General features: G+C 30.3%; 3 protein-coding genes across 16 annotated transcripts in view; all 3 read left to right on the top strand.

Moving 5' to 3' along the window:
* Nucleotides 1-904: 904 nt before the first annotated feature.
* LOC100879712 (cytochrome c oxidase assembly protein COX18, mitochondrial) lies at nucleotides 905-3,104 on the top strand. 2 transcript variants are annotated; one of them, XM_003704959.3, is made up of 6 exons: nucleotides 921-1,637; nucleotides 1,729-1,866; nucleotides 1,982-2,129; nucleotides 2,209-2,333; nucleotides 2,719-2,832; nucleotides 2,909-3,104. In XM_003704959.3, the coding sequence occupies exons 1-6, from the start codon at nucleotides 1,125-1,127 to the stop codon at nucleotides 3,083-3,085; spliced, it is 1,215 nt and encodes a 404-aa protein (XP_003705007.3). In that variant the 5' UTR covers nucleotides 921-1,124; the 3' UTR covers nucleotides 3,086-3,104. The 2 variants fall into 2 exon arrangements, with proteins under 2 accessions (XP_076389793.1, XP_003705007.3); XM_076533678.1 differs by lacking the exon at nucleotides 2,719-2,832 and having other exon boundaries at nucleotides 905-1,637.
* Nucleotides 3,105-3,389: 285 nt separating this feature from the next.
* Nucleotides 3,390-4,508, top strand: LOC143264813 (uncharacterized). Its single transcript, XM_076533682.1, has 2 exons — nucleotides 3,390-3,555; nucleotides 4,154-4,508. The coding sequence occupies exons 1-2, from the start codon at nucleotides 3,481-3,483 to the stop codon at nucleotides 4,313-4,315; spliced, it is 237 nt and encodes a 78-aa protein (XP_076389797.1). The 5' UTR covers nucleotides 3,390-3,480; the 3' UTR covers nucleotides 4,316-4,508.
* A 3,860-nt stretch (nucleotides 4,509-8,368) lies between these two features.
* LOC100879380 (uncharacterized) overlaps nucleotides 8,369-23,762 on the top strand; it is a 44,768-nt gene continuing 29,374 nt past the window's right edge. For 5 of the 13 annotated variants that reach the window (XM_076533661.1, XM_076533660.1, XM_012289188.2 and 2 more), the window contains exons 1-14: nucleotides 8,373-8,546; nucleotides 10,215-10,685; nucleotides 11,261-11,614; nucleotides 11,926-12,097; nucleotides 12,619-12,897; nucleotides 13,461-14,582; nucleotides 15,988-16,074; nucleotides 16,215-16,337; nucleotides 17,250-17,636; nucleotides 17,981-18,832; nucleotides 19,802-19,893; nucleotides 20,625-20,773; nucleotides 21,436-21,546; nucleotides 22,810-23,154. In XM_076533661.1, the coding sequence (XP_076389776.1) occupies nucleotides 8,475-8,546; nucleotides 10,215-10,685; nucleotides 11,261-11,614; nucleotides 11,926-12,097; nucleotides 12,619-12,897; nucleotides 13,461-14,582; nucleotides 15,988-16,074; nucleotides 16,215-16,337; nucleotides 17,250-17,636; nucleotides 17,981-18,832; nucleotides 19,802-19,893; nucleotides 20,625-20,773; nucleotides 21,436-21,546; nucleotides 22,810-23,154 (4,616 nt within the window). In that variant the 5' untranslated portion in view covers nucleotides 8,373-8,474. Of the gene's footprint in view, nucleotides 8,547-10,214; nucleotides 10,686-11,260; nucleotides 11,615-11,925; nucleotides 12,098-12,618; nucleotides 12,898-13,460; nucleotides 14,583-15,987; nucleotides 16,075-16,214; nucleotides 16,338-17,249; nucleotides 17,637-17,980; nucleotides 18,833-19,801; nucleotides 19,894-20,624; nucleotides 20,774-21,435; nucleotides 21,547-22,809; nucleotides 23,155-23,762 lie in introns of all 13 variants that reach the window. The other 8 variants (XR_013038756.1, XM_076533657.1, XM_012289184.2 and 5 more) reach the window with 5 other exon arrangements.

Below are 23,762 nucleotides of genomic sequence, written 5' to 3'. Positions count from 1 at the left end.
TTGCAAACAGCATAAAATCAATATTAATAAATATATAGCATATTAATCAATAAAATCAATATTAATTAAATTTTTACAAAAATGAAACAAATGGCGCCATCTCTCCGGCGAACAGGGTGAACTACACACTTTTGAAACTGCAATTTAATTAGTTCTCATCTTCTACCACTAGATGGCGCTTCATAATACGTCAAACTTTTCAATTTTACTTCGTTGGCCAAGAAGAATTCCATTTGTAAGAGGCAAACGAAAAATAAAGAGATAGAACTATAAAATAATGCTAGGATTTAATAATTTTCAAAATACATCAATTATTGACGAAATCACAATAATGAATAAATAATTATTTATAACAACAGTCCTCACAACTAACTGAAACGGTTACTATATTTGCGCTCGCTCCAAAAAGAAACGCATCGATATTCAATCGATGTATAAAATCGATATAGAATCATGCTCACACATTGCATTCATTATACGGTGTCCAAAATAAAAGATGTACAATCATGTTAATACAAAAAAATGTTTATATGTTAATATTTATGAATAAATGATTAATGTTAAGAATATTTAACAGAACGTTAGAATTCCTTTTTCTGTGAGAACATGCATTTTTTTTTGTTTCAGTAATTCCGAGTGCGAGCGTTAGATTGCGACAGTTGTTCTGTTCCTGGACATGTGCGCGAAAATATAAATTTTAAAATATATGTATGAATTTAATTTCCAGAATGTTTTCAATGACTAAAATTAATTAGCTTCAAACAAATTATGGCCTTTGTATTTTTTATACCTGTTAAATCGCTATATTACTTCCCTATAGCTGTACTTTCCAAATACAAAGTTTATAACATTAATTTATTAAAACTGTGTCACTTTTATTGTATTGTTAATAATAGGGATCAAACAAATTTCAAACGTTGTTATTTGTTTATAAAATGTGTTGTTTTCTTTTAATATTTTACGAATCAGTGTATAAAAGAAATGGAACATTTCTCCATTAAATTGAGGTTACGTGAGAACTAACCTATTCTACTACAGTTATAAATATATATAAATGCATATAAACACATTGAATAAAAACGTTCCATTTGCAAGTGCTATATTAATATTTCTGTTATATCAGAATGATTACGCGAATGTTTCAAAAAACTGTAATAAATATCACACACAATAATGGAATTCTTATTAAATATTTTCATCATTGTAACAATGTCTCGTTTCGAAATGTTCAAGAAACTGTATTTTTGAAAAATACAGCGTTGGTGTATTCTTCAAATGAGCGAAATGTTCCCAAAAGGCAAAACATTTCTGCACATCAACAAATGCATACTAATATCTTTAAAGGACCACTTTTATGTAATGCTACTCCAGTATTAAGCAGTACAATTCCTGTGAATCAGCGTTTTACTGTAAATAACATTAGACAATATTCAAGTTCATCACCTGAAATTTTAAATCAGACTGCAGTATATAGTAATGGTGTATGGCAATTTTTTTCTGAAAGTTTACCTGTAGAATATCTTACACAGGCCTTAAAGATATTGCAATCTGAAACAGGCTTACCATGGTGGGCAACTATTATTCTTACAACAATTATACTGAGAGTATTTATAAATTTACCATTAACTATACATGATGTGAGTATTGCTGTTATACTAAATTTATTTTATCCCAACATCGTAATATACTCAACATGGACTATTATTTCACAATTGCTTATTATTTCAGCATCAAGTTAGAGCTAGGATACAAAATATACAATCTGAATTAAATGAAACTGCAAAAAAATTACAAATGGAAGCACGAATGGGTATGGCAACATCTGGATGGACTGCATCATATGCAAATGCTGCCGTTAGACGTGCTGTATGTATATTTTGTACATTAAGTACGCCAATTCAAGCTTGATAATTAACTAAAATAATCTTTATCGATCAAAGTTCTGAAATATCCAATTCAAATATCTACTTTTTTGTAACAGTTAGCTGAAGAACGAACACAATTGTATCAAATACATAATTGTCATCCATTAAAGAGTGCTGCAATAATAATGCTTCAAGCACCCATATGGATTAGTCTCTCCGTTGCATTATCAAACATGTGTTACATGTTACCTTACAGGAATAATGGTAAATAAAATATTTCTTTTATTTAATTTGTTTGAATTGGTACCAGTACTGTATTAAATTTATAAAATATATTAATTAGCTGCCTATCAAACCTATCTTCAATTTACAACTGGTGGTTTTGGATGGATAAAAGATCTTACAGTGACAGATCCTTGTTTTGTGCTACCTATACTTTTTGGGCTATCTGGATTAACTGTTATAGAAGTACGTATAAAAATATTTAATTTCCCCACAAAAAATGAATACCTCTGTCATTGATTATGTGAAAATTTTTATTCGTTGTTTAACTAATCTATTTAATTAGATGATGGTATAATAAATGATCACTATAAGATACACCATGTTTAATCAGGTATTTGATTGGTAAAATGTAAAAAGCAATATTTTATTTGAAACTGGCCACGTTATTGTAATATACATATAGTATAATAGTTGTCACAAAATAGAATATAAAAGTAATAAATAATACTTTTCTTTATGTTGATACAAGATTTGGTAATAATACATAATCATGTAATCATATTCAATTAAGCTAATCAAAGCAAAATATTATGAATATTCCTATATTAAAATAATATGTTTGTTACAGATAAATCAGTTGTTATTCAGAGTAAAAAATGAATCGAAATTTACAAAGTATATGACATACTTTTTGAGAGCAGTTATTATTTTCTTTGTATATATTATGGCATATATGCCATCAGTAAGTTAAACATACATTATGAAAAATTTGAAATAATTTATGCATTTCCTATATTATAATTATTCTAATGTTTCAGAGTTTGGCTTTGTACTGGACCACAAATAATTACTGTACACTGTTGCAATCTCTTTTGCTGTTATCTCCAAAGATCCGCAGACTAGGAAGAATACCTAAAACACAATCTGAGTACCCACATCCATATTCAGAATTGTACAAAAAATTAAAAGACAAAGTTGTTCTAAAATTAAAATAAATTAAAATGAAAGCAATAATTTGTGTCTATTATATTCAATTTATAATGCAGATAACAAAGAGCGATCGTTCATATTGTATGAAAAGTCATCAATACAGGAAGCAACTTGATTTACAATGTGTTAAATCTTTTGGTTTTATTTTAAGATCTTCTTCCTAGAATGAACATAGTGCTGCCTGCACCTTTGATCTTGATCGTTCCGCGATACTAAGGTCGTAAAAAATGTCACCTTGCACAAGACGTCAATGATAAAAACAGGATGAAGTCACCCAAAAATTCCTATTTTCAGATAGCAGATTAAATCACGTTCTTATTTATTGCGCCGAACATGCAATATACATCAAATTCATTTCATTAGCAAAGAAGATCTGAGGAACGGATTTGCAGAGGAAACCATGGCCAGTATGAAGTTCTCCACAATTTTGTTGTGCGCGATTATTTGCATCGGTTTCTTCTTCTGTGTAACACACGTATGTATTTTTATTTAGTAAATCATCATTTTGAGTTAAAAATATTATCTTCGCGTCAAATTTTATTTAGCTTCAAAATTTTATAAGCTGCAGTGGAGGATAAATAAAAGTACATTTATGTGGCATTTGTAAATCTTATGAATATTCAGAGACATGTGATATTTTAGATTTTTGTTTTAGAACTTTTGTTAGTAGAATTTTGTTACATTGACATCTTTATATGAATTTTTAATCAATTTTTTTATCAGTGTTTGTGGAAATGTAATGAGAGTATTATACTTATTTTCTTTGGGTATTTAACTGTGTATGTTTTAAAAATATAACAACACGTTTGAAATTTTAGACTTGTAAACTTTTAAAATTTGAAAATTTAAAGATAGAAGGTTTGAGAATTTAGAAATTTAGGTTTCTGGAAAATTAATAATTTGGGAATGTAAAAACTTAGGAATATAGAAATTTGATAGTTCATAAAATTGGAAATCTGTAAAGTTAGAAATGCATTATTTAAATACTTAGATTAATTTAAGATTTAAATTTAAGTCAATATGATTAACTGATAAGATTAAAATACATGTTTATATAATTTTATAATTTTCAGGGAGAGGTTCTTCCTTATCCAGGCGACTGCACAAAATATCAGCACTGTGACAACAGTGGTTGTTTCGTACTAAGTTGCGGCGCGGGAACAGAGTTTAATCCAAACATTGGAACCTGTGACTACCCTCTGCAAAACCGCGAAAATTGTATGAATCGTGGATAAATATCCCACGAAAATACTTCTTGTAGTGCAAATTGGATCGGTATTACGAAGAAAACTATGAACCGGACACTTATGTTATTTATCAAAACTATTTTCAATTGAATAAAAGTTAAGCTGTTATTTATCTATTTGTACAGTGTTAAATGTCAATATCAAACATAAAAGCTGTATAAATTTAAAATGACAATCCCAAGTTTGATATGTCTTTTGATTAAATAATGTTATTCCGATGAGTTCGAAGTTTGCAATGATTGAGCGAGATCATTGGTAAGCAATAGTAAGTACTTTTGATAGACTGCACCATTGTTGTTCCCATGATGATCGTTGACAATTGCTAATTTAGCTTAGAGTGGCCCTACACATCAACCGAACGACGTTTGATGGTTTATGCACGCTGGTTACTGCTCGCAAAAACTATACTGCAACAGTCCAGGGACGACCTTTGGCCGGGTGTCAGATAGATAATCGGCTGCGTTACATTAAAAAGAATTTGATAAATCGTTTTGTCTGTTCATTCATCGAAGCGTGGCTTCTACGCTGACGATTCGAAGCGCGATTATTTGATTACTATAGTGTACGATAAAAATATCACGAACGAAGCTATTTCTTTGTATGCAAGAGAATGAAAACTCGGTCGTTCATTTTCTTCGGTGTAATATGTTGCTGTTTGCTAGTTTCCGCTGCTAAGAGGGTCAAAGTGGTAAGTATAAACAAAATTCATTTTGGTGTTAACCATTTGATGATTTCAGAAATTTGGATACATTTTTAACAGATGCATTTGTTTTTATAATAAATAAGTATTGTAAATATTGTAGTAGTAGGATATTGTTGGAAATGATTTAAGATTATTGAAACGAGTTAGCTATTTGTTATTTTTTGGAAATATTTATTGTCAATAATTTTTAAAATGTTATATTTTCTAAAAATGAAAAGCAATTTCTTTAGAAGTTTGTATGTTATTATTGAAACTTTAATAAGTATGTGTAATAGTTACAAGAAGATTTGTAACAAATTTTATTTAGTAGTGTATTGAAGTGCAGTTTTATTACGGAATTGGTTATTGACAAATTATCTAATTACAAATGCTTGTATTAATGGTTTGGAATTATAGTCAACAGAAATAATGAAATGTTGTGAAAGTATAAGATAAGATAGCAAATGTCTTTAGGAAATTGTGGGAATCCCTTTTCCTAACCATCAAGTTAGGAAATACCAATCAATAATACGCATTGATCGAAAAAATTTGTCCATTTTATTTTCCTAACTCTATTTAAAAAATGTAGTTCTTATATCTTCAATGAACATAATATTTTATTTATATTACTATTATTTTTTTTATATTATATTATGTATACATTATATTATTATACTATTGTTTGTTTCAGAAATCTTTGGATTCTATAATTTCCAAATTTTGTTAGTAAAATTCTAAAATTTTCGAATTCATAAATTCTTAGATTTACATAATTTTCCATAATTTTTTAAATTTTCACGTAACTAAAAATCCAGCTTCCTAAATTTCAAAGATTCTCCAATTCTCAACTTCCCAAATTCTCATTCCTTCAAATACGTCAACATATAACTTTACAAATGAAATTAATCAGCAATACAAGTAGTATCAATAAAATGAGAGTCTAATTAATATATCAAATTTCACCCTACATACACATAATCGTAGCGACTTGATAAATATATTAATTCAAATTACTTAACTCTCATTTCTACCCCACCCAAACAAAATACTCAAGTTGTACAGAACTTTAATTAACATATAAAAATATAAATAAGCTTTCGCTTCAATTATTTAATATAAAAACAACATGTTCTACAATGGCATTTTCAAGGTGGATTATAATGTATCCCAGTATGCATAAAAAATTAAGTAAAAGATGAGGCAGTTTTTAACCCCCGAAGAGTTACTGCACTCAAATAGTTACTGCAATGTACAGTGACTCATAAATATTCGTACACTATAATATTTTAACAAATGCTACTCCGTATATTTATATACAAGTAAATTAACCTATTCCTTACTTTTTGTTATCATAAACGTGTACTCTTCTTAACGATACTGCAAATTTTATTTATTTAAACTAATCAATTTGTCGTGCAACAAATCACACATTAGAAAAAAGATATTAAATTCCGATGATGCATAAATATTGGGACATTTTTCACAATATTATGAATCGTACCAGCCCCATATGTATATCCGTGCAATCACTATGATTCTTTTCACAGGAGGGCAAGGAGTTCGAGGTGCGGCCATACCCGGAGGACTGTTCTAAATATCTATTATGTCACAAAGGTGTATGCAATCTTACAAACTGCCAATACACCTACGTGTTCGACCCATCTACCGGCACCTGTACTCATCGAACACGAGGGAACATCAACTGCGATTATGGTTCACTAAAGAAGCACAGCTTTCCGTGATCCAGCCTCAGCTCGTCTGCCCATTACTCAGCACCTGTGCACCCACTTCACGGAAATGTAGCCTATCCAGAATAAAACCGCTCAACGAGTAAAGCACTCATGCGTATTTGTCTTTCATCTTTTTTTTTCTCTCCCGTTTCAGCGCGATGTTTGCAGCCGCATAGTCGGCCTCTTTATCAGCCCCAGAGTCTCTGATTGTTGTCAACGAGGGCCAATTTATCCTCTCGGTAGTCAATTGGCAAACAGTTCTGTGTGCACAGGCTCGATTGTTGTGTTGATAAAGCACGATTGTATCTCTGTCTTTCAACCGCAAACGCGATCGAATTCTTTCAACAAGTACAGGGACGACCCTGAAGTCGGCGGGACCTGGGGAAAGATTGATATTTATTTACGACCCGGTTGAATGCTGAATTAAGTTAGTAATGGGTGTTAATAAGAATGTTATATTTGTTTGATTTTTTTTGAGAGAGATTTTGATTCTTGTTGTATCGCAAATTTATATGCTTAGTTGTACTATGAATGGGGCTGTAGCAATTGGCAATATCGGGATGCTATACCGTGCGAAAATAAGTGTAAACTTGAAGATTTGAATGTTTTCTAATCTGTAAGTTTGTAGAGTTGAGTGTTTTTAATACAATATTTTCAGTTGAATTATTTGTGATTCTGGAAAACTGTAAATTTCTATTGTGACGTTGGAAATGAAGAAATTTATCATTTTACGATTTTGGAAACATGAAAATATCTAATTTTAGGAGTTTGTGATTTTAAAAATTTGGAACCTTATGATTTTAAAAGTCTATAATATTGAAAATGTTTAAATTTCTAATTTTATATTTGAAAACTTGAGGATTCGATAATTCTTGGTTTTAAGAATTAGTGACTTTGAAAATTTCTGATTTTACAAGTTTGTGATTCTGAAAATGTGAAAGTTAATATGTTTGGAAATTTTAAAGCTGGTAAATTGAAAAATTTCTATATTGGAAATTTTAATTTAAAATCTGAAAATTTCAAAATATCTCAGTTTAAAATATCTCTTTTAAATTTAAAAATATAATAACTCGAATGTTTTATAACTCTCAAAATGTGAAAAATATGAGCTGTAAATCTGACAAAACTAATACTAATTAATTTTAAAAATATGAAAACTTGAAGTTCCTGCAAATCAAGAAATGTAAAAATTTAAGAATCTAAAAATTTGAGAATTAATTGAAAATTTCTAAATTCTTAAGTTTAAAATAATTATTAAAATTACTTAATAAATTCATAATTATAAAAACTTGAAGGTTATAAAACTCAACAAGTGCAAAAATTAAAAACTCTAAAAGATTCAGAATTTAAACTAAAAATTTCTAAATTTCTGAGTTCGAAAATTAAGAAATTTAAAAGGTAAATTGCAGTGCTTCCTAAACTGAAGTCCCAAAGCAAGTGCCCCATTTGTTCGGTTCTGAGGGCGACACTGAACAATTGTTTCATCTTTGTCGCTCTAGTTTCAGCGACGATTTTCCTCAGCTCTTCTTTGCACCACTATAATCTTTCTACTTGACCCTCGACCTTCACGGGTGATAACCCTTTCCTTTCCTCGAACCGATGCATGTTTTGCTTCTAGAAGACCAGCTATCTGTTGTTTCTGAGCAACGACGAGCCGATTGCGATCGAACTTCGGTTTACAGGGAAAACGCGACCAGTGCGTCGTGATGCTTGCAGTATCGTCGAGGCGTCGAGGATGATGTCGCGACGCGATCGTTTCTTCGTCGTTCTTGCTCTTCTTTGTGTCGCTGTCGGTTTTACTCACGCGGTATGTGCTTCTTTGCTGCTCCTTTTGTCTCTTCACGAATTGATGGTTCTATCATTTCAACCCCGAAATCTGTGCCCCGAATTTTGGACTCTGAATTATTTATACGATTTCTGGGTCAACATTGTTTCTGGGTCAATTGTTTAAGCTCCATGTGATATTTTTATATTTTTTGTGATTTTTTATTGGTAGTTGAGTGTCTTTAGTTTTCGAGATGATTTTTTTGAAATAATGAAAGCTTGAAGTTTTGTTTGCTGTGAAAAGTGAATTTTTGGAGTAAAATTGTGGACTACTTTTGTGACGTTTGAATATTCGTTATGTGACTTCTTCAAATTAAAAGAATAAATAATTCTTTTTATAACAAGCTTGTTTGAAGAAAAGCGAATAACATCGTAAAATATAATTGTGAAACCAGAAGTTATATATTAAAAAATGTAATGAATGTTTCGATAATTCCTATACTAGTAAAATATGTATTCATAAAATAGTAAAATATGGTGTTTATGTTTGATGCAATAAAAGAGTTATATAGTGTATTATTTCATGTTGCATATTTGCAATACAATGCAATGAGTAAATAAATAAATTTGTTCGGTATTTATTTTATATTATATACTGGAAAATGACATAGTAATTTGTGAAAATACAAAGGCAGAAATTTGAGATTTCGAATGATTTGTGTTGTTTCAAAATATAATAATAGAAGGTTAAATTGGAAAAGCATTTTTGTAAAACAACATAAAATTTATAGCAATACAATCTAAGAATTTCAGCAATCTGTTGTTATGATTTAGTGGTACAGTCGGAAAGAAAAATCTAATTAATATGTATTAATGAGATAACAATTGATAAGATGAACGAACGTGGAATGTGCACGTTGCAATACATAAAAATTGAGTAATGTGGAAGGTTTCTAATTGTGGTTTTCAGTGATAACTTAGTTTTAAAATAGTGATATCAATTTGGTAATGTAGAATAAATTAGAGTAAAATATACGCGTAATGTGTTATGTTATGCAATGTTGTTTGATTTTGCGTAACGCTGTTTGTAGTGTCAATGTTTGTTTAGTATTCGTAATTACGCGTTCATATAAGATATTTGATATCGTGTTCACAAGAAATAATCAAATTTATTTAATTATGTTTATACAATGCATGAACTTTATAGTATATTTGGGATGTGTATACTATTATCTTAATTACAACTAGTATAGTTAGGACATACTTGATTCGTATAATCGTTACATTCGAGTGCAGTTGTAACAAATTCCTTGTTATTAAATTAAATCAAACTATAAGTCAAAATAAAATCAAAATAAAATCGAATAAAGTGAAATAAAACAAAACAAAATTAAATAAAATCGAACAAAGTTACATAAAATTAAGCAAAACTACATAAAATCACACAGAATTAAATAAGTTCGAACAAAACTAAATAAAACCGTAAAAAATCAAATAAAGTCGATCATAACTAAATAAAATAAAACAAAATTATATAAAATCAAATAAATCTACATAAAGTCACGCAAAATTCAATAACCTCAATCTAAAGCAAACTAAATTGATCTAAAAACATAACAACCTCATGACAACATATATTCACTACTCAATACATTTAATATTTACTTCCTTACAATATTAAATATTTATGCTTCTATCTATTTGCACGTAGATCTACGATCCTAGAGAACTAACAACAAAACCACCAAAACGACGAGAACCAGTACTTCCATGGTATTCTTCAGACAAAGATGACGTCGATTCCAGCGAAGAACGCGATCTGTCGCGTTCTCCAAAATGGCGGATCGACTCAGAGGAGCCGGCTCCAAGAAAACCGTACATTGTGGAGACTGGAACGAAAAACTGGACCCCCTGGAGAAAAAATCGTGGAAGTGAAATTGAACAGAGGACGGAGATCCCTGAAGATCAACAAATTCCAACGAATTTTGAACAAAATCGAGATTATTCGTTGGAATACAGTCAATTCGAGCAGCAAGAGAATCAAAGGGTTCGACCAGGATCGAGTAGTTCACAAAAGCAGAATGAAAGATGGAACAAACAAGAAAATTCCATGGGGAAGGACTCGCAGTCAAAAATGAAGGATGATCAGGAATTTTATGAGGGAATTCCGCCAGATAGCACGGTAACATTTATTAATTAATTTTTTTGTTTACTTTAGGAACTAGAAGATTATGGTACTTTTTAGAAATATGAAAATTTGAATATTTGAGTATTTGGAAAATGAGATTTCGAAGTTAGAAGAATTTAGAAATTTAGTAATTTGACATAACATAAGTACTTGAAGGCCCAGAAATTTGAAAATTTAGAGAATTTTGACATTTGGTAACTTTGGAAATTTTGGAAATTGGGAATTTGGAAAAATTGGAATTTGCGAATGTGGAAATTTGGAAATGTAGAAATGTAGAAATGTAGAAATGTAGAAATGTAGAAATGTAGAAATTTTAGAATTTGGGGATCTGAGATTTTTAAAATTTCAAAATTTGGATATTTTAACATTTGAGAATTTACAAACTTAAGGATTGAAAATGTCAGAATTTAGAGGAAAAATGGCAGGAAAAAGTTTAAAATGCCTCTTCATAAACTTTATCTATAAAATATCTTTTATTTTCAATATATGAATAAACTACGTATCTAATATTTCCAATCTTATTTAAAAATCCGTGTTAATACTCCAGTATTTACTGTTTAATATTTCAGAAACCTCGAAAAGAGGAAATTCTTTTCTCTTCCCAACAAAAATCCACGGTTGCTCGGTACGATCCGAAAATGGGCGTCCAGTGTCCAGATTCCGATTCGACTGGACAGTTCGTGTATCCTCCAGACTGTAAATTCTTCGTTAATTGTTGGAAAGGCAGAGCTTTCGTTCAACCCTGCGCTCCTGGTACACATTTCAACCCGGAAACTTTGGAATGCGATTTTCCGCATAAAGTCAAATGTTACGGAGGAGAAGTAGCGGATTTTCCATCGGCTGATTATTTGGAATCATCGGGAAAACAAGAACCATTGTCAACTGCCGATAATCAGGGTCATCTGGGATATGGACGAATACCAGTTAGTTTAAATAACTACTTTTGTTTACTTTCTTTTTTTATTAAAAATTTATTTAAACAATAATTGACATAGAAAAATTAAATTAAAAATTAGTCGTTAAATAAATTTTGTTCTTGGAAATAAAGTACACTACGTTAATGCTAATTATGCTTAACATACATAACTTTTTCGTTATTCATTTTTCGTTAAAACAATAAAGAATTCATTTTACGTTAAAAAATAATTTACGACTAGTTAATAATTATGACAGGTGCAAGTATTTGTAATATGAACGGAAGATATTTTATAGTAATATTAAATTTGAATCTCAGGAACCACGATGTCCACTTCATTTGACAGGAATGCTAGCGCATCCTGCAGATTGCACAAAATTTTTGCAATGTGCACACGGTGGAACATTTATCAGGGATTGTGCTCCTGGTACAGTGTTTAATCCTGCTATCAGTGTTTGTGATTGGCCATACAATGTGAAAGGTTGCGAAGGTAATCAAGTTTAAACATGTAACAAAACAATACAGTATACGGGGTTTCTCTAAAGTCCGATCCTACCCTTGTATTTCAGAAACGGTTTTAAATATGAAATTTGACCTTAGATGGTCATTTGACGGTGACGCATCTGCAGTTTCTTAAATAGAGACCTTCATTTTTTACTGCATGTTCTTATAGCTCTCGAAACACCACCTATGTTTGTTTTTTAGTGCCACTCTTTTCCTAAGATATGAAGCTTCAAAGTTGATATGTCATCAGCATTCATATTATCAAAGCTGTATCACGTGCAGATTGCACCCATAATCAGATATAGCTAATTATGTGTCAATTTTGAAGCTTCGTATTTAGGGAATGACTTGCACAAAAAATAAGCATAGGCGTTCTGAAAACATCTCGATAATTTTTGTCTGAAATATTTTTCAATATTTAAAGTCGATTCCAAAATGTAAGGGTGGCGTTGGCTTTAGAGAGATTTTGTACAATAAATACTAAAAAATAATGTTGTTTCTTATCAGATGCATTGAAACCCAAAGAAGAAACTACGACGCCATTTTACCCTCCTGAATACGAAGATTATGGTTATAAAAAACCGAGATACAATGAAGAGCAGCCAGTAAAGAAGATAGAATGTCCTGAGTATTATACTGGACTGTTACCACATCCGGAAACTTGCAAGAAATTCCTTCAATGTGCGAATGGAATCACTTATATCATGGATTGTGGTCCTGGGACGGCATTCAATCCTTCAATATCCGTTTGTGATTGGCCCTATAATGTACCTGGATGCAGTGAAAGTAATTAATTAACTAATACTTTAAATTAGTGTATTTTAACATATTATAAAATTATTATTTCTGAAAGTTGGAAACTTAGAAATTTTTAATTTTCATGATTTGAAACATTTATATATTCAAGTTTTAAATTTACAAACTTCAAGCAGTTGGATACTAAATTTTAATATCTGAAAGATGTCAAATTTTCAAATTTTTATGTCTTAAATTTTCAAATCTAAGAATGAGAAATTTTTATAATTTAGAAATATTCAATTTTTAAATCTAGAAACGTTAAAGTTTTAAACCTAGAAATTTTCAAATATTAAAATGTCAAATTTTTAAATTTAGAAATATTAAATTTTCAAACTCTTATATGTCCAATTTCTAAGTTTAGGAATTTTATATTTTCAAATTTAGGAATTTTCAGCCCTACTCATTATAAAATTTTCAAATTTTAGACCTCAAAAGTTCTAAAATTTAGATTCACAAATTCATAAATTCCAATTGTTCAAATTCTCAATCTGACTTAAAACATTTTTCGTACACTATGAATTAGCAATATATACAAGTACTATTTTTCACAGATAAAGCAACAACAATTACACCTTGGTCATCTCACAGTCCAGACTCCAGTTCCTGGCAGCATACAGGAGTTCCATCACCAGGACGCCCAACTCATCCCATGACAACAGCCCGTCCAGATACAGATTGGGTATCAGTGAGGGCAACCCAGAGGCCAGCGTGGCTCACTGACACCTGGACAACGGCAAAACCTGCGGGAACAGATTGGGATTCATTAAGACCTACCTGGAAACCAAGCTGGAAACCATCTACCTGGACCACTGCTACACCACCTTATTCTCACAATCATCATCATCATCATCCCCATCACGGAAACAGTGATAGCAGCACACGATATGATCATCGTCATCATTCATACCACGACCACGATAGCTGGGATCAAACATCAGCTGCGAATCATCCACACACGCAGTGGCACCACAATCATGGAACCAGTGATCAGAGTCCAAATTACAACGGTCATCATCACAATCACGAACATCATCACCATCACGGACCAACGTACGATTCAAATAGGGACACCGAAACTCAGCAACCTTCTCCTCCATTTTCTCAAGAACCGAGTCAAGGAGTTGGAGGTCATTCGCAGGGAAGCTGGGATTCGGTGTATCACCACGATCATCATCATCGTAGACCTTATTACCAAGATGGATCCGGAGAAAGTGATCAGCAAACTCCACAGGTTCCTTTCGGAGAGGGACCCAAAGATGATCAACAAGCTCCACAGGTTCCTTTCGAAGAGGGGCCCAAAGATGATCAGCAAAATCCGCAGCTACCTTTTGACATTAAAGGTGATTATTCGCCGAATACTCCAGGTAATTTACCTGCAAATAGAAGAATCGGTGGAGATTTCACACCTAATAGACAGGAATATGGAAGGACGAACCCTGGATTCTCGCAATCTGGTTCTAATCCAGTGATTCCACCTGGACAGAACATCTATGTGGATAGTGATTACCAGATATCTGCGGATAGAGACTCTGATGTGAATTTGAATAGGTGGAATAAAACGTGGATGCAGCCCAATTCGACGGGAAGTAGAATGCAGCCTGGTAGATGGGTCCAGAGTCAGATGGGTCCAGGACAACCTACACAGCCTTCACCGAATCGACAGTGGGATCAAGGTGACTTTTTATTTTGTTCTTTTTGTGGGTTTGTGTAGAAAGGTGATGGGTAGATCAAGGATTTGTTGAAGAACTTGTAGGTAATAGTATGTGAAGTGTGCGCAATGATGAGTTATCTAGACAGGCAGATAAATCTTCTTCCTCATTTAAATTTCTGAATTGGAAAATTTAGGGATATAGGGATATATCTAATTTTTAGTTTGACATTAATTTTGAGAAATTAAGAATTTTGGAAGTTGGCAATTTTTGAACCTTAGAATTTCGTAATTTGGAAACTTGGAAATTTGGAAATTAGGAAATTTGGAAATTTGGAAATTTGGAAATATGGAAATATGGAAATATGGAAATTTGGAAATTTGGAAATTTGGAAATTTGGTAATTTTGCAATTTAGTAATTTGGTAACTCGGTAATTTGAAAATTTGGTAATCTTAAAGCTTGCTGATTTGGTAATTTTGTAATCTGGAAATTTGATAATTTGCTGTTTTAATCATTAGGTAATGTGGTAATTTAGTAACATGAAAATTCGAAAATTCGAGATACAAGGAAATAGAAATGTGGAAATTTAAATTTTCAAAATTTTTAATTATTATATTTCTATATTTCTAAATCCTCAAATTTCCACATTTTTAATTTGCCAAATTCCTAAATGCCTAATTTTCAAATTTAGTAACTTATAAATTTCAAATTTTCAAATTTCAAATTGAAATATTGACTACTCATCAGTTCTACAATTACCCATCACTACTATTGTATATGTAAATTCAATATTTATACTGCTATACATATATGTATATGTATAGAATGATAGAATGGTACATGGGAAATGAATTAACGCTTCCAATGAACTTTATTAACAAAGGGTATATATGTGTGCAACTAAACATTTTTTTCTTTATTTATGAATTCAAATAATTTATATTGCAGAATATTAACAGTTGTAAAACAAAACTGTTTTAATATAACAACATACTTTAAAGTAAAGTGTAATATTTTGTTTCTAAGCATTGTAATGATAAAATTTCACACTTTTATTTTTCAAATTCAATATTTTGAATGTACTTTAAATTATACTTTACCTGTGTCTTAACGATATTTTCATAAGAGAATATTTTCAGCATTGCATTTTGTATTAAATTTTATCTTCTCTTCTTCCTATTTTCTAATTTTCTTTTCAATTTACTTATGCAAAGCATGTTGGGTTGATTCAAAGTATTTTGCGTAATTTTTGAGATATTGCATCAATATTATTGCTTCTGAAATTTGTTGCATCGTGAATTAACAAAAGACTTCAAGACAAATTTTAGTTTGGAATGAACAAGTACCTGTAATACTTAGAGAAGGAAAACCTTCCTGACAACCGTAAGTACAATTGATTAATAAAACAATTAACCTTGCAACTCTAAGAAAAAGCTGATACTCATTCTGGTCCAAGGGGGGCGATATACTGCGACAACTCCGTAGCTAATTTTATAATTAGTTACTTACAAAAAGGTAATACAATTATTTTTAATATAACATTGTCCTGTTGGGTGTAGAGGTATTGTCCTCATGGTTTTCATAAAGTTATGGGATTTAGACTAATGATGAATATAATAAGCCATGGATATCAGTAATAGTTTGTTCTTTTGTAGGTGTTGCTAACCAAGACAGGAAATTCAATGAAAGTAATGGTGACAGAAAAGTGGACACAAAGTTAGATCTATGGCCTTCGACACCGAATATTTTCGAGTATGTTAGAGGACAATATCGACCAGGTATTTAAATTTGATGTATTTCATGACACTGTTCATAACAATCACATTATTTTTTAATGATATTCATAAACATTATGGACAGATATTTAATTACAAGCTATATTTACACAACCATATTATTTAATATTATATACTGTTGAATAATATTTATATATCAATATTTTTTATTAATACATATTACATAAATAAATTAACTCCATTGAGTGATAGAATCAAAGTGCACGCATGTAATGAGATTGTTAAATTACAATTTCAATTTTTATATTACTTCGTGTCCTAAAGTATCTAAATATTATATTGAAATAATAATTTAAATATTAATTTATTTAACCTTTCATTGTATTTGTTCAGTTTTAGAAGAAATATATTCTCAATTCGACACAAATAATAATAGTAAGAAAATAATCAGTAAATATATTCTATTCTTCATATTTATTTAAAACAAAAGTTATATAATTCAAGCTTACAACATTTTTGGAAGACACAATTAAAAATTGTAATTAATTAAAATTAACAGTTATAACTCTAATTATATGTAAAAAAGTGATGAATATTTTTATAAATAGATAATCTTATTTATTATGAAATTTGCAATATATGTATGTTCGACAAAATACAACAATTTTACAATATATGATATATAATTTTATGAAAGGTATTTGCAATGCAATGCAAGAAGAGATATATTTTTATATGTACATTCTTTCCTGAACTCTTTTCGCAGATACCAAGTTAGGATAGGTTAGTTTAGAGTCAATAATATACTCTCTTATGTTTATATTTTATTAAAAATTCATTCTGAAGGTACTACGTTAAGATAAGTTAGGTTAAGATCAATAATCTATCCTCTTATGTTCATATTCTATTAGAAATTCTTTGTGTATTAGATTAAATTATAAATTCCTTTTGCAGGTGTTAAAAATGCCACATATAACTCATCGAAGCCTCTATACCCAAGTAACATATACGTGGATGTAAATGGTACAAGGGGCCATTTTATTACGAAAGAAATCGAAATCAATCAAGGTCACTCGAAAGCGAGAACTTACAGACCAAACGATCTCCCTTCTGTAAACGGGTCTCGTAAAAACGATCAGAACATTTATATCGACTCTCAATCAACTGGTATCGGTCAGATACCAGTGGTCCTTCAACCACCTTATTATACACCTAATAACACATGGTACCAACATAATTTATTACGGAATAAAAATATCTCCATTTATAACCCTGGTTATCGGAAGCCTAAATATTATTCGATGAATGTGTCTTCTGGTTCTGGAGATTTGACTGGTTCTGGTAATATTTATTTCTAATCAATTACTAATTTTTGTCATTGCAATTTACTATTAAAAGAAACATTTTCTGCCTATAAGAATTCATAAATTTTTGATGGAGCAGTTTAATAATTAATTGCAAAAAATTTTAAATTAGTGGCAGAGACTTTTTGTCTTGAATTTTTATATATTTATTGTTCAAGATAGATATGTATTATTTCTTTCTGTAGAAGTATTAAGGCTTTCAAATTACGGTGAATTCAAATCACCTTTCTATTTTTTAAATTATTCAATTATTGATATTTCAAAAAATTTGTAATTTGTCTATGAAGAATATTTAATAATTGATAATAATTAATTTAACAGGTGCAAATTATCACCGTGTAGCCGTACCATCATCAGCTCTCCAACCTCCACCGTATCCACCGCTCAATCAATCACTAATTTTTCCACCCTCCTCAGATTTTTCAAGAGTCGATATTTTCTATCGATATGTGCCACCCTTAAGCTTGCAGCCACCTCCGAGTTTGCATCCACCCGTACATTTGCAACCACCCCTTTATCAACCATCCATAAATCTGCATCCACCAGTATACAAACCTTCAAATCCAAATTTAAACTATCCAATTGGTTGGCGATTTCCAACTGCACCCTCAGTTGAACTTCAGCCCCCGCCTTACGAGCCTGTAAATCGTTCTTCAGAGTTTGTAAACGTTACCGCACCTAATATTAATCAACCAAAAGTAAATACCACTTTCAAACCTCTTGAGCAACCCTTAACACCAACACCTTTACCAAATGAGCAAAATTCAGTATTATCGAATAAATACCCTAAAGTTCCAACGAAGAATATGAAATCGTTTAATGAAACAAAAAGTCGTCAAAATTCGACTCAAACGAATATGGAGGATGTAGTTCCACCAAAAAAGGTGCTGCGAAATTTGGATAGAGCTGGAAAGAAAATATTTTCAACGATGGATCCAAATGTTCCCACTGTGTCCATTGAAGGGGATGAATCGATGACGGAGACTCCAGAAGTTCCAGAATCTAATTTGGATCTGGATGTAGATGTGCTGACTGATAAAGAAATCTGGAAGCCGATATTGGTTTTCGATAATAAGAGCGAAACGACTACTCAGTCGTCTGTGATCATGAAAATCAACAAGAAGACGACTGATGTAGATCTTTTTAATATTGAGGCAGCTCCGTTTGAAGAAGGTAAGTTTATTAGCAGTATCGCTTCCGAATTTGCAAATTTAAACATTCAGGAAGTTGAGAAACTGCTAAGTTTGTATACCTACGTGTTTAGAAACGTTCAGAGTTTGAAATTTTCGTATTTTTGTGTCTGCGAAATTTTCAAATTAACGATATAACGTCCTTAGAAATTTAGAAATTGTCAAGTTATTTAGTTTCAAAATTTAGAAATTTTCGAATTTTCAAATTTTTACGTTTAAGAAATTTTCAAATTACAATTTCACATCCTTGAAAATGTTTACTTAAATGCGAAATTTACAAATTTGGGAATTTTGAAATTTAGAAATTCTCGTATTTTTTTATTTTTAGAAATACGAACATTTCTATGTAATAGACGTAGAAATTCTGCATCAAAAATGTAGAAACTTTCAAATTATTAAATTTACAAGTTTACAAAATTACAAATATTTCTATTTTTAAATTTTTCAATTTAAAATTGTAAATATAGAAATGTAAAAATTTATAAATTTTCGAATTTGCAAACGTATGCTAATCAACACGAACTCTATCAGTGGTAATGTTAATTATATTAATTACTATTATAAGTATGCGGTTTTTGTCGTTTATGTAAAACACGTCGAGCAGGTAAGTATTTTATTATTAAAATTTTGCATAATTGATTGGCATTTGGCATGAAGTGTTTCTGGAACGATTTATTAACACTGGGTTTTAAAAGATTACAAAACTGCAATAACATATTTCCTATTTATTAGTATTCTTCTATCAATAACTATTTTTTATTGAACTCAGTTTATGTTTATTATTATTTATTGTAAGTATTATAGAATTAGTTAAAATGATGCATGCATAACATCATAGTATAGTATGTACATCGAGATAATTTGAATGTATTGCAAACGTTTCGATTTTAGAAAAGAGTTTTACTCCGTTATCGATTATAAATACATGAATGAATTAAATGTTATTTTTCAGAGGAACCACCATTTCCGACATACTATATACCACCAGTCGAACCATTGGATCATTCAAAAAAAGTTTCTATACCAACACCAATTTCTGGTCAGGTGAGGATTGTAAAATTTATACTTAAAAAATAGAAGTTTCATTAAAAATCAATAAAAGGACATTTACATATTTTTGAAATATTTCAAAAATTAAGCGAATTTCATTTATGAATAGTTTAACGCTTATAAAACACAATGATCTTGAAAATAGAGCATTATTTAATTAATTACATCATATTGCAGTAGAACAAAATTTAATATTCTATATTGCAAAAAAGTACATAAACTTTTAAATTACAGTGTAACTTTTTAAATTTTTGTTTGTAATGTTCAAATAGGATTGTGATACCTTTATTCAAATAAAATTCTGCCAAATATAGTATGATTAGTTATAATATGGATAATATATTCGCATCAGATGACACGTACGTATACGTCATGGCATACGAATCACGTGCAAATATGCATGTTAGTTCATTAAAAAATTCTTCAGTTACAAAGTGCGGTAAACATTTACTATAGACATGAAAGTGTCGAGTTAAAATGTTCTCTTTTCATTAACAAACGAAACTAAATTTTTTATTTTCCTGACAATTTATTTCCCCACCGCTAGATGGTACTAGTTGTATACTTTTTCAAATTGTGTAACAATATAAAATTAAAAACAAGAAATAGGAAAATAAATTTAATAACATATTTTTAACTAATTCAATTCAATGTCCTATTTAGTTTCTTTGTTTGAAATACAGCAGTTTAATCGCAGTACGTTCTTTTGTTTAATATTGCATTAGGTGGTACGGCTTAGGGGTGGTTCTGGTCCTCACGATGGCTACGTAGAAGTTCAAGGAACGAACCCTGGTTGGGGAATTGTTTGCGATTCTAGAAATAGATGGACTTTAAAAGAAGCACATGTTCTATGCAAACAACTCGGCTACACCAGGTATTTTAATATCTTCTACATTTTCATTGATATTTCAAAAAATTATACAAATAGCCATCAACGTTAGGACCAAACAGAATAAAAATTAATAACAAATACATTACTATATTCATAATATATCACAATAGTATTGATCATAGATAATTGCTATCACGACTTCGTTGCATTTTATGGTAAATATGTTATATCATAAAATTGAAATAGTAGTCTATCAAACATTAATGTATAAATTTCACGATTAAAAATATTGTCGAAAATTTTTTATATTCCATAATTATAATATTTAAAATTCCAATTTTTAAAATTCTATTAATTACTGCATCTTCTTAGAATTGAAATTGCAATATTATATCATATTTTTTTAAATAAATCTTGCTTATTAGAAAATATTTGTTTATCGTTATTCTTTTATTAGCAGTATTTAGAACAGGTCAATAAGTGAAAATGTGTAGTTGCTCAATGAACTAATTCTTTAAAATATTACTAAAATTTGCACTTAAGCAAAATAATAAATTATGTTTTACTTAAATAAAATAAAATAAACTTATTTCTTAAAAGTATTATTGTTAAAAATTGAAGAAGTCATGTAACGAAAAATTAAATCGAATTTACATATAATAATTAATCTTGTACATAACAAAAATCTTTTCTGTTGTTAACAGAGGTGCTGAAATGGCTTGGCAAGGAAGGAACAATCGAAATGGTATTCCAACATGGATCGCGGCGAACACCGTCTCGTGTCAAGGCGACGAGGCCAAGTTTCAATCGTGCAAGTAAGTCTCCGTGATCATGAACCACGATCGTGCAGATACCACGATGAGTCACAATTAGTTCATTTGACAGATCAATAAAAATTCTAGTGACGTTAACGAAATTCAAAATAAACATGCCATATATCATCGATTGCGTTACGAGCTACATTCTGAGAAATATCAACAAAGCTTGCATGAAATATCTTCCAAGAAATTTAACTGCCGATTTAATCAAATACATCTTGAACTTATCGTTTACGTTGTACAATATGAATCACAATGTAAATTCTCCACGCGGCAGATATATCGTTTGTGATTCTTAGTTTCAAAATAATTATTCATATTTTACGATGTCTTATCGTGTTTGTAATCATTTGTTTAAACTGCAGTTATCGTACGAAGATAATTATGTTTTGGAGCTTCTGAATGTGACTTGCAGCTTGATGTTTATTAAAGCGAAATTAGATCAGCTATCGGGCAAACAGTGACAAATCAGATGATATCATACATCTTTAGTTATTTCAAGTTAATAAGAAATGTGGATCTAGGGATATGAAGATACATAAGGGGTTTGGGGATATAGGAAATTGTAAACATAGGGACTTGGAGGTATAGGGATTTGGAGATCACTATCCGTAATTCTACATAGTACATATAGTACATAGTAATAGTACATATGTATATGTATTATATATATATGTATATAGAGATTTAGGAATACTGGGATTTAGTGATGTGAAGATTTACAAAATTTACAAAATTTGAGAGTATAGGGATTTCAGGATATAGTAGTTTGCAGATATGGCGATTCAAGAATATGAGGATTTAGGAATACTAGGAATTTATAGTATCTAGAGATCCAATTATTTAGGAATTTGAAAATCGAAGAATCAACAGATCTAGGAATGTAGAGGATATTTAGGCATGAAGATCAAGATATTTAGGCATCTAGGAATCTAGGAATCTAGGAATCTAGGAATCTAGGAATCTAGGAATCCATCATTCTAGAAATCTAAAAATCTAATAATATACGAATGATATAATCTTGGAATCCAGAAATACATATAGTGGTTCGGAAGCTATGAGAATCTAAGAATATATGAATTTAGTGATTTTTGGACTACAATAGTTATCCTAAAACAGTAACTAATGAAAATAACTAGATACTTAGGATTTGAAATATATACCTGAAATTTCGAAAATGAAAATCAAATGAATTAAATAATTATATTTGTATTATGGTTAATAGCTAATGATTAATAAATTCTTTTCTGTGCTTATCAGATTCACACATGAACAAGAATGTCGAGTAGAGAGAGATGCGATAGGCGTGAGATGCGCGTTAAATCGTGTGGCACATTGTCGTAAGGACGAATTACCATATGAAGGACAATGTTATCACCTAGCTGATCCTGATAGCGGATTAAATCACGCCGAAGCATTGGATTACTGCGAGCATAGACAGTCACGGCTTATCGACATCACCAGCCAAGCGGAAAACGATTTCATCTCCGAGTGGTTGGTGCAAATGCATCCGGAAGTTGGCGCGATTATGACTTCCGGCGTCGGTTTTACAACATTCAATCGCACCCTCTGGGTATGGGAAGACTCCTCGCGCGCTAAATTCAAGTGAGATTTCACTCGCTATCATTTCGAACATTATCTTTTATATTATAATCGCATTGCAGTATTTCATACAAATATGTGTATGTCCTTTTTTTACGATGTCCTTCTCTGTCAGGTTATATTTCATTTTTTTCCTTTATTTTATTTATATTTACTTTAATTTATTTTGCCTTCTATTTTATTTGACACATTTCGTTTTTAATGTATTATGCTTATTTTTTTTATACTTTACATTTTTGTTGTATTTTTATTGTTGTTTTTTTATTTTTATTTTTATTCCTTATAATAGTAGAGTTTACATGTACTGCGCAAATTTTATTATGTTATAGATACTTATACATATAATTGTAATGAGATTTATATTAACACGCTAATACGTGTAACGAAAATGAATACATTCATGACTATATCATAAATTTTCAATTTCTATATTAACAATGTGATCCATACTCATTCTTCAGTAAATAAGTATTTGACTATTGCATAATTTAAGAGAATATTGTATAATTTAATAAAATTATTCACATTGAATATTACTTAATTGACGTGTAGAATTGATATAAGTACATCAATATTTTGTATTTGTCTTTTAACGATATTTCACCCGTTTT

The sequence above is a fragment of the Megachile rotundata genome, chromosome 7 (genome assembly GCF_050947335.1).
Source record: "Megachile rotundata isolate GNS110a chromosome 7, iyMegRotu1, whole genome shotgun sequence".
NCBI lineage: Eukaryota > Metazoa > Arthropoda > Insecta > Hymenoptera > Megachilidae > Megachile > Megachile rotundata.
This window is presented reverse-complemented; position numbering and strand designations above follow the sequence as displayed.

Coding starts and splice junctions, on each gene's coding strand:
- LOC100879712 (XM_003704959.3), top strand. CDS start 1,125: ATGATTACGCGAATGTTTCAAAAAACTGTAATAAATATCACACACAAT. Junction 1,638..1,728: donor TACCATTAACTATACATGAT/GTGAGTATTGCT, acceptor TTATTATTTCAG/CATCAAGTTAGAGCTAGGAT. Junction 2,833..2,908: donor TTATGGCATATATGCCATCA/GTAAGTTAAACA, acceptor CTAATGTTTCAG/AGTTTGGCTTTGTACTGGAC.
- LOC143264813 (XM_076533682.1), top strand. CDS start 3,481: ATGGCCAGTATGAAGTTCTCCACAATTTTGTTGTGCGCGATTATTTGC. Junction 3,556..4,153: donor TCTTCTTCTGTGTAACACAC/GTATGTATTTTT, acceptor TATAATTTTCAG/GGAGAGGTTCTTCCTTATCC.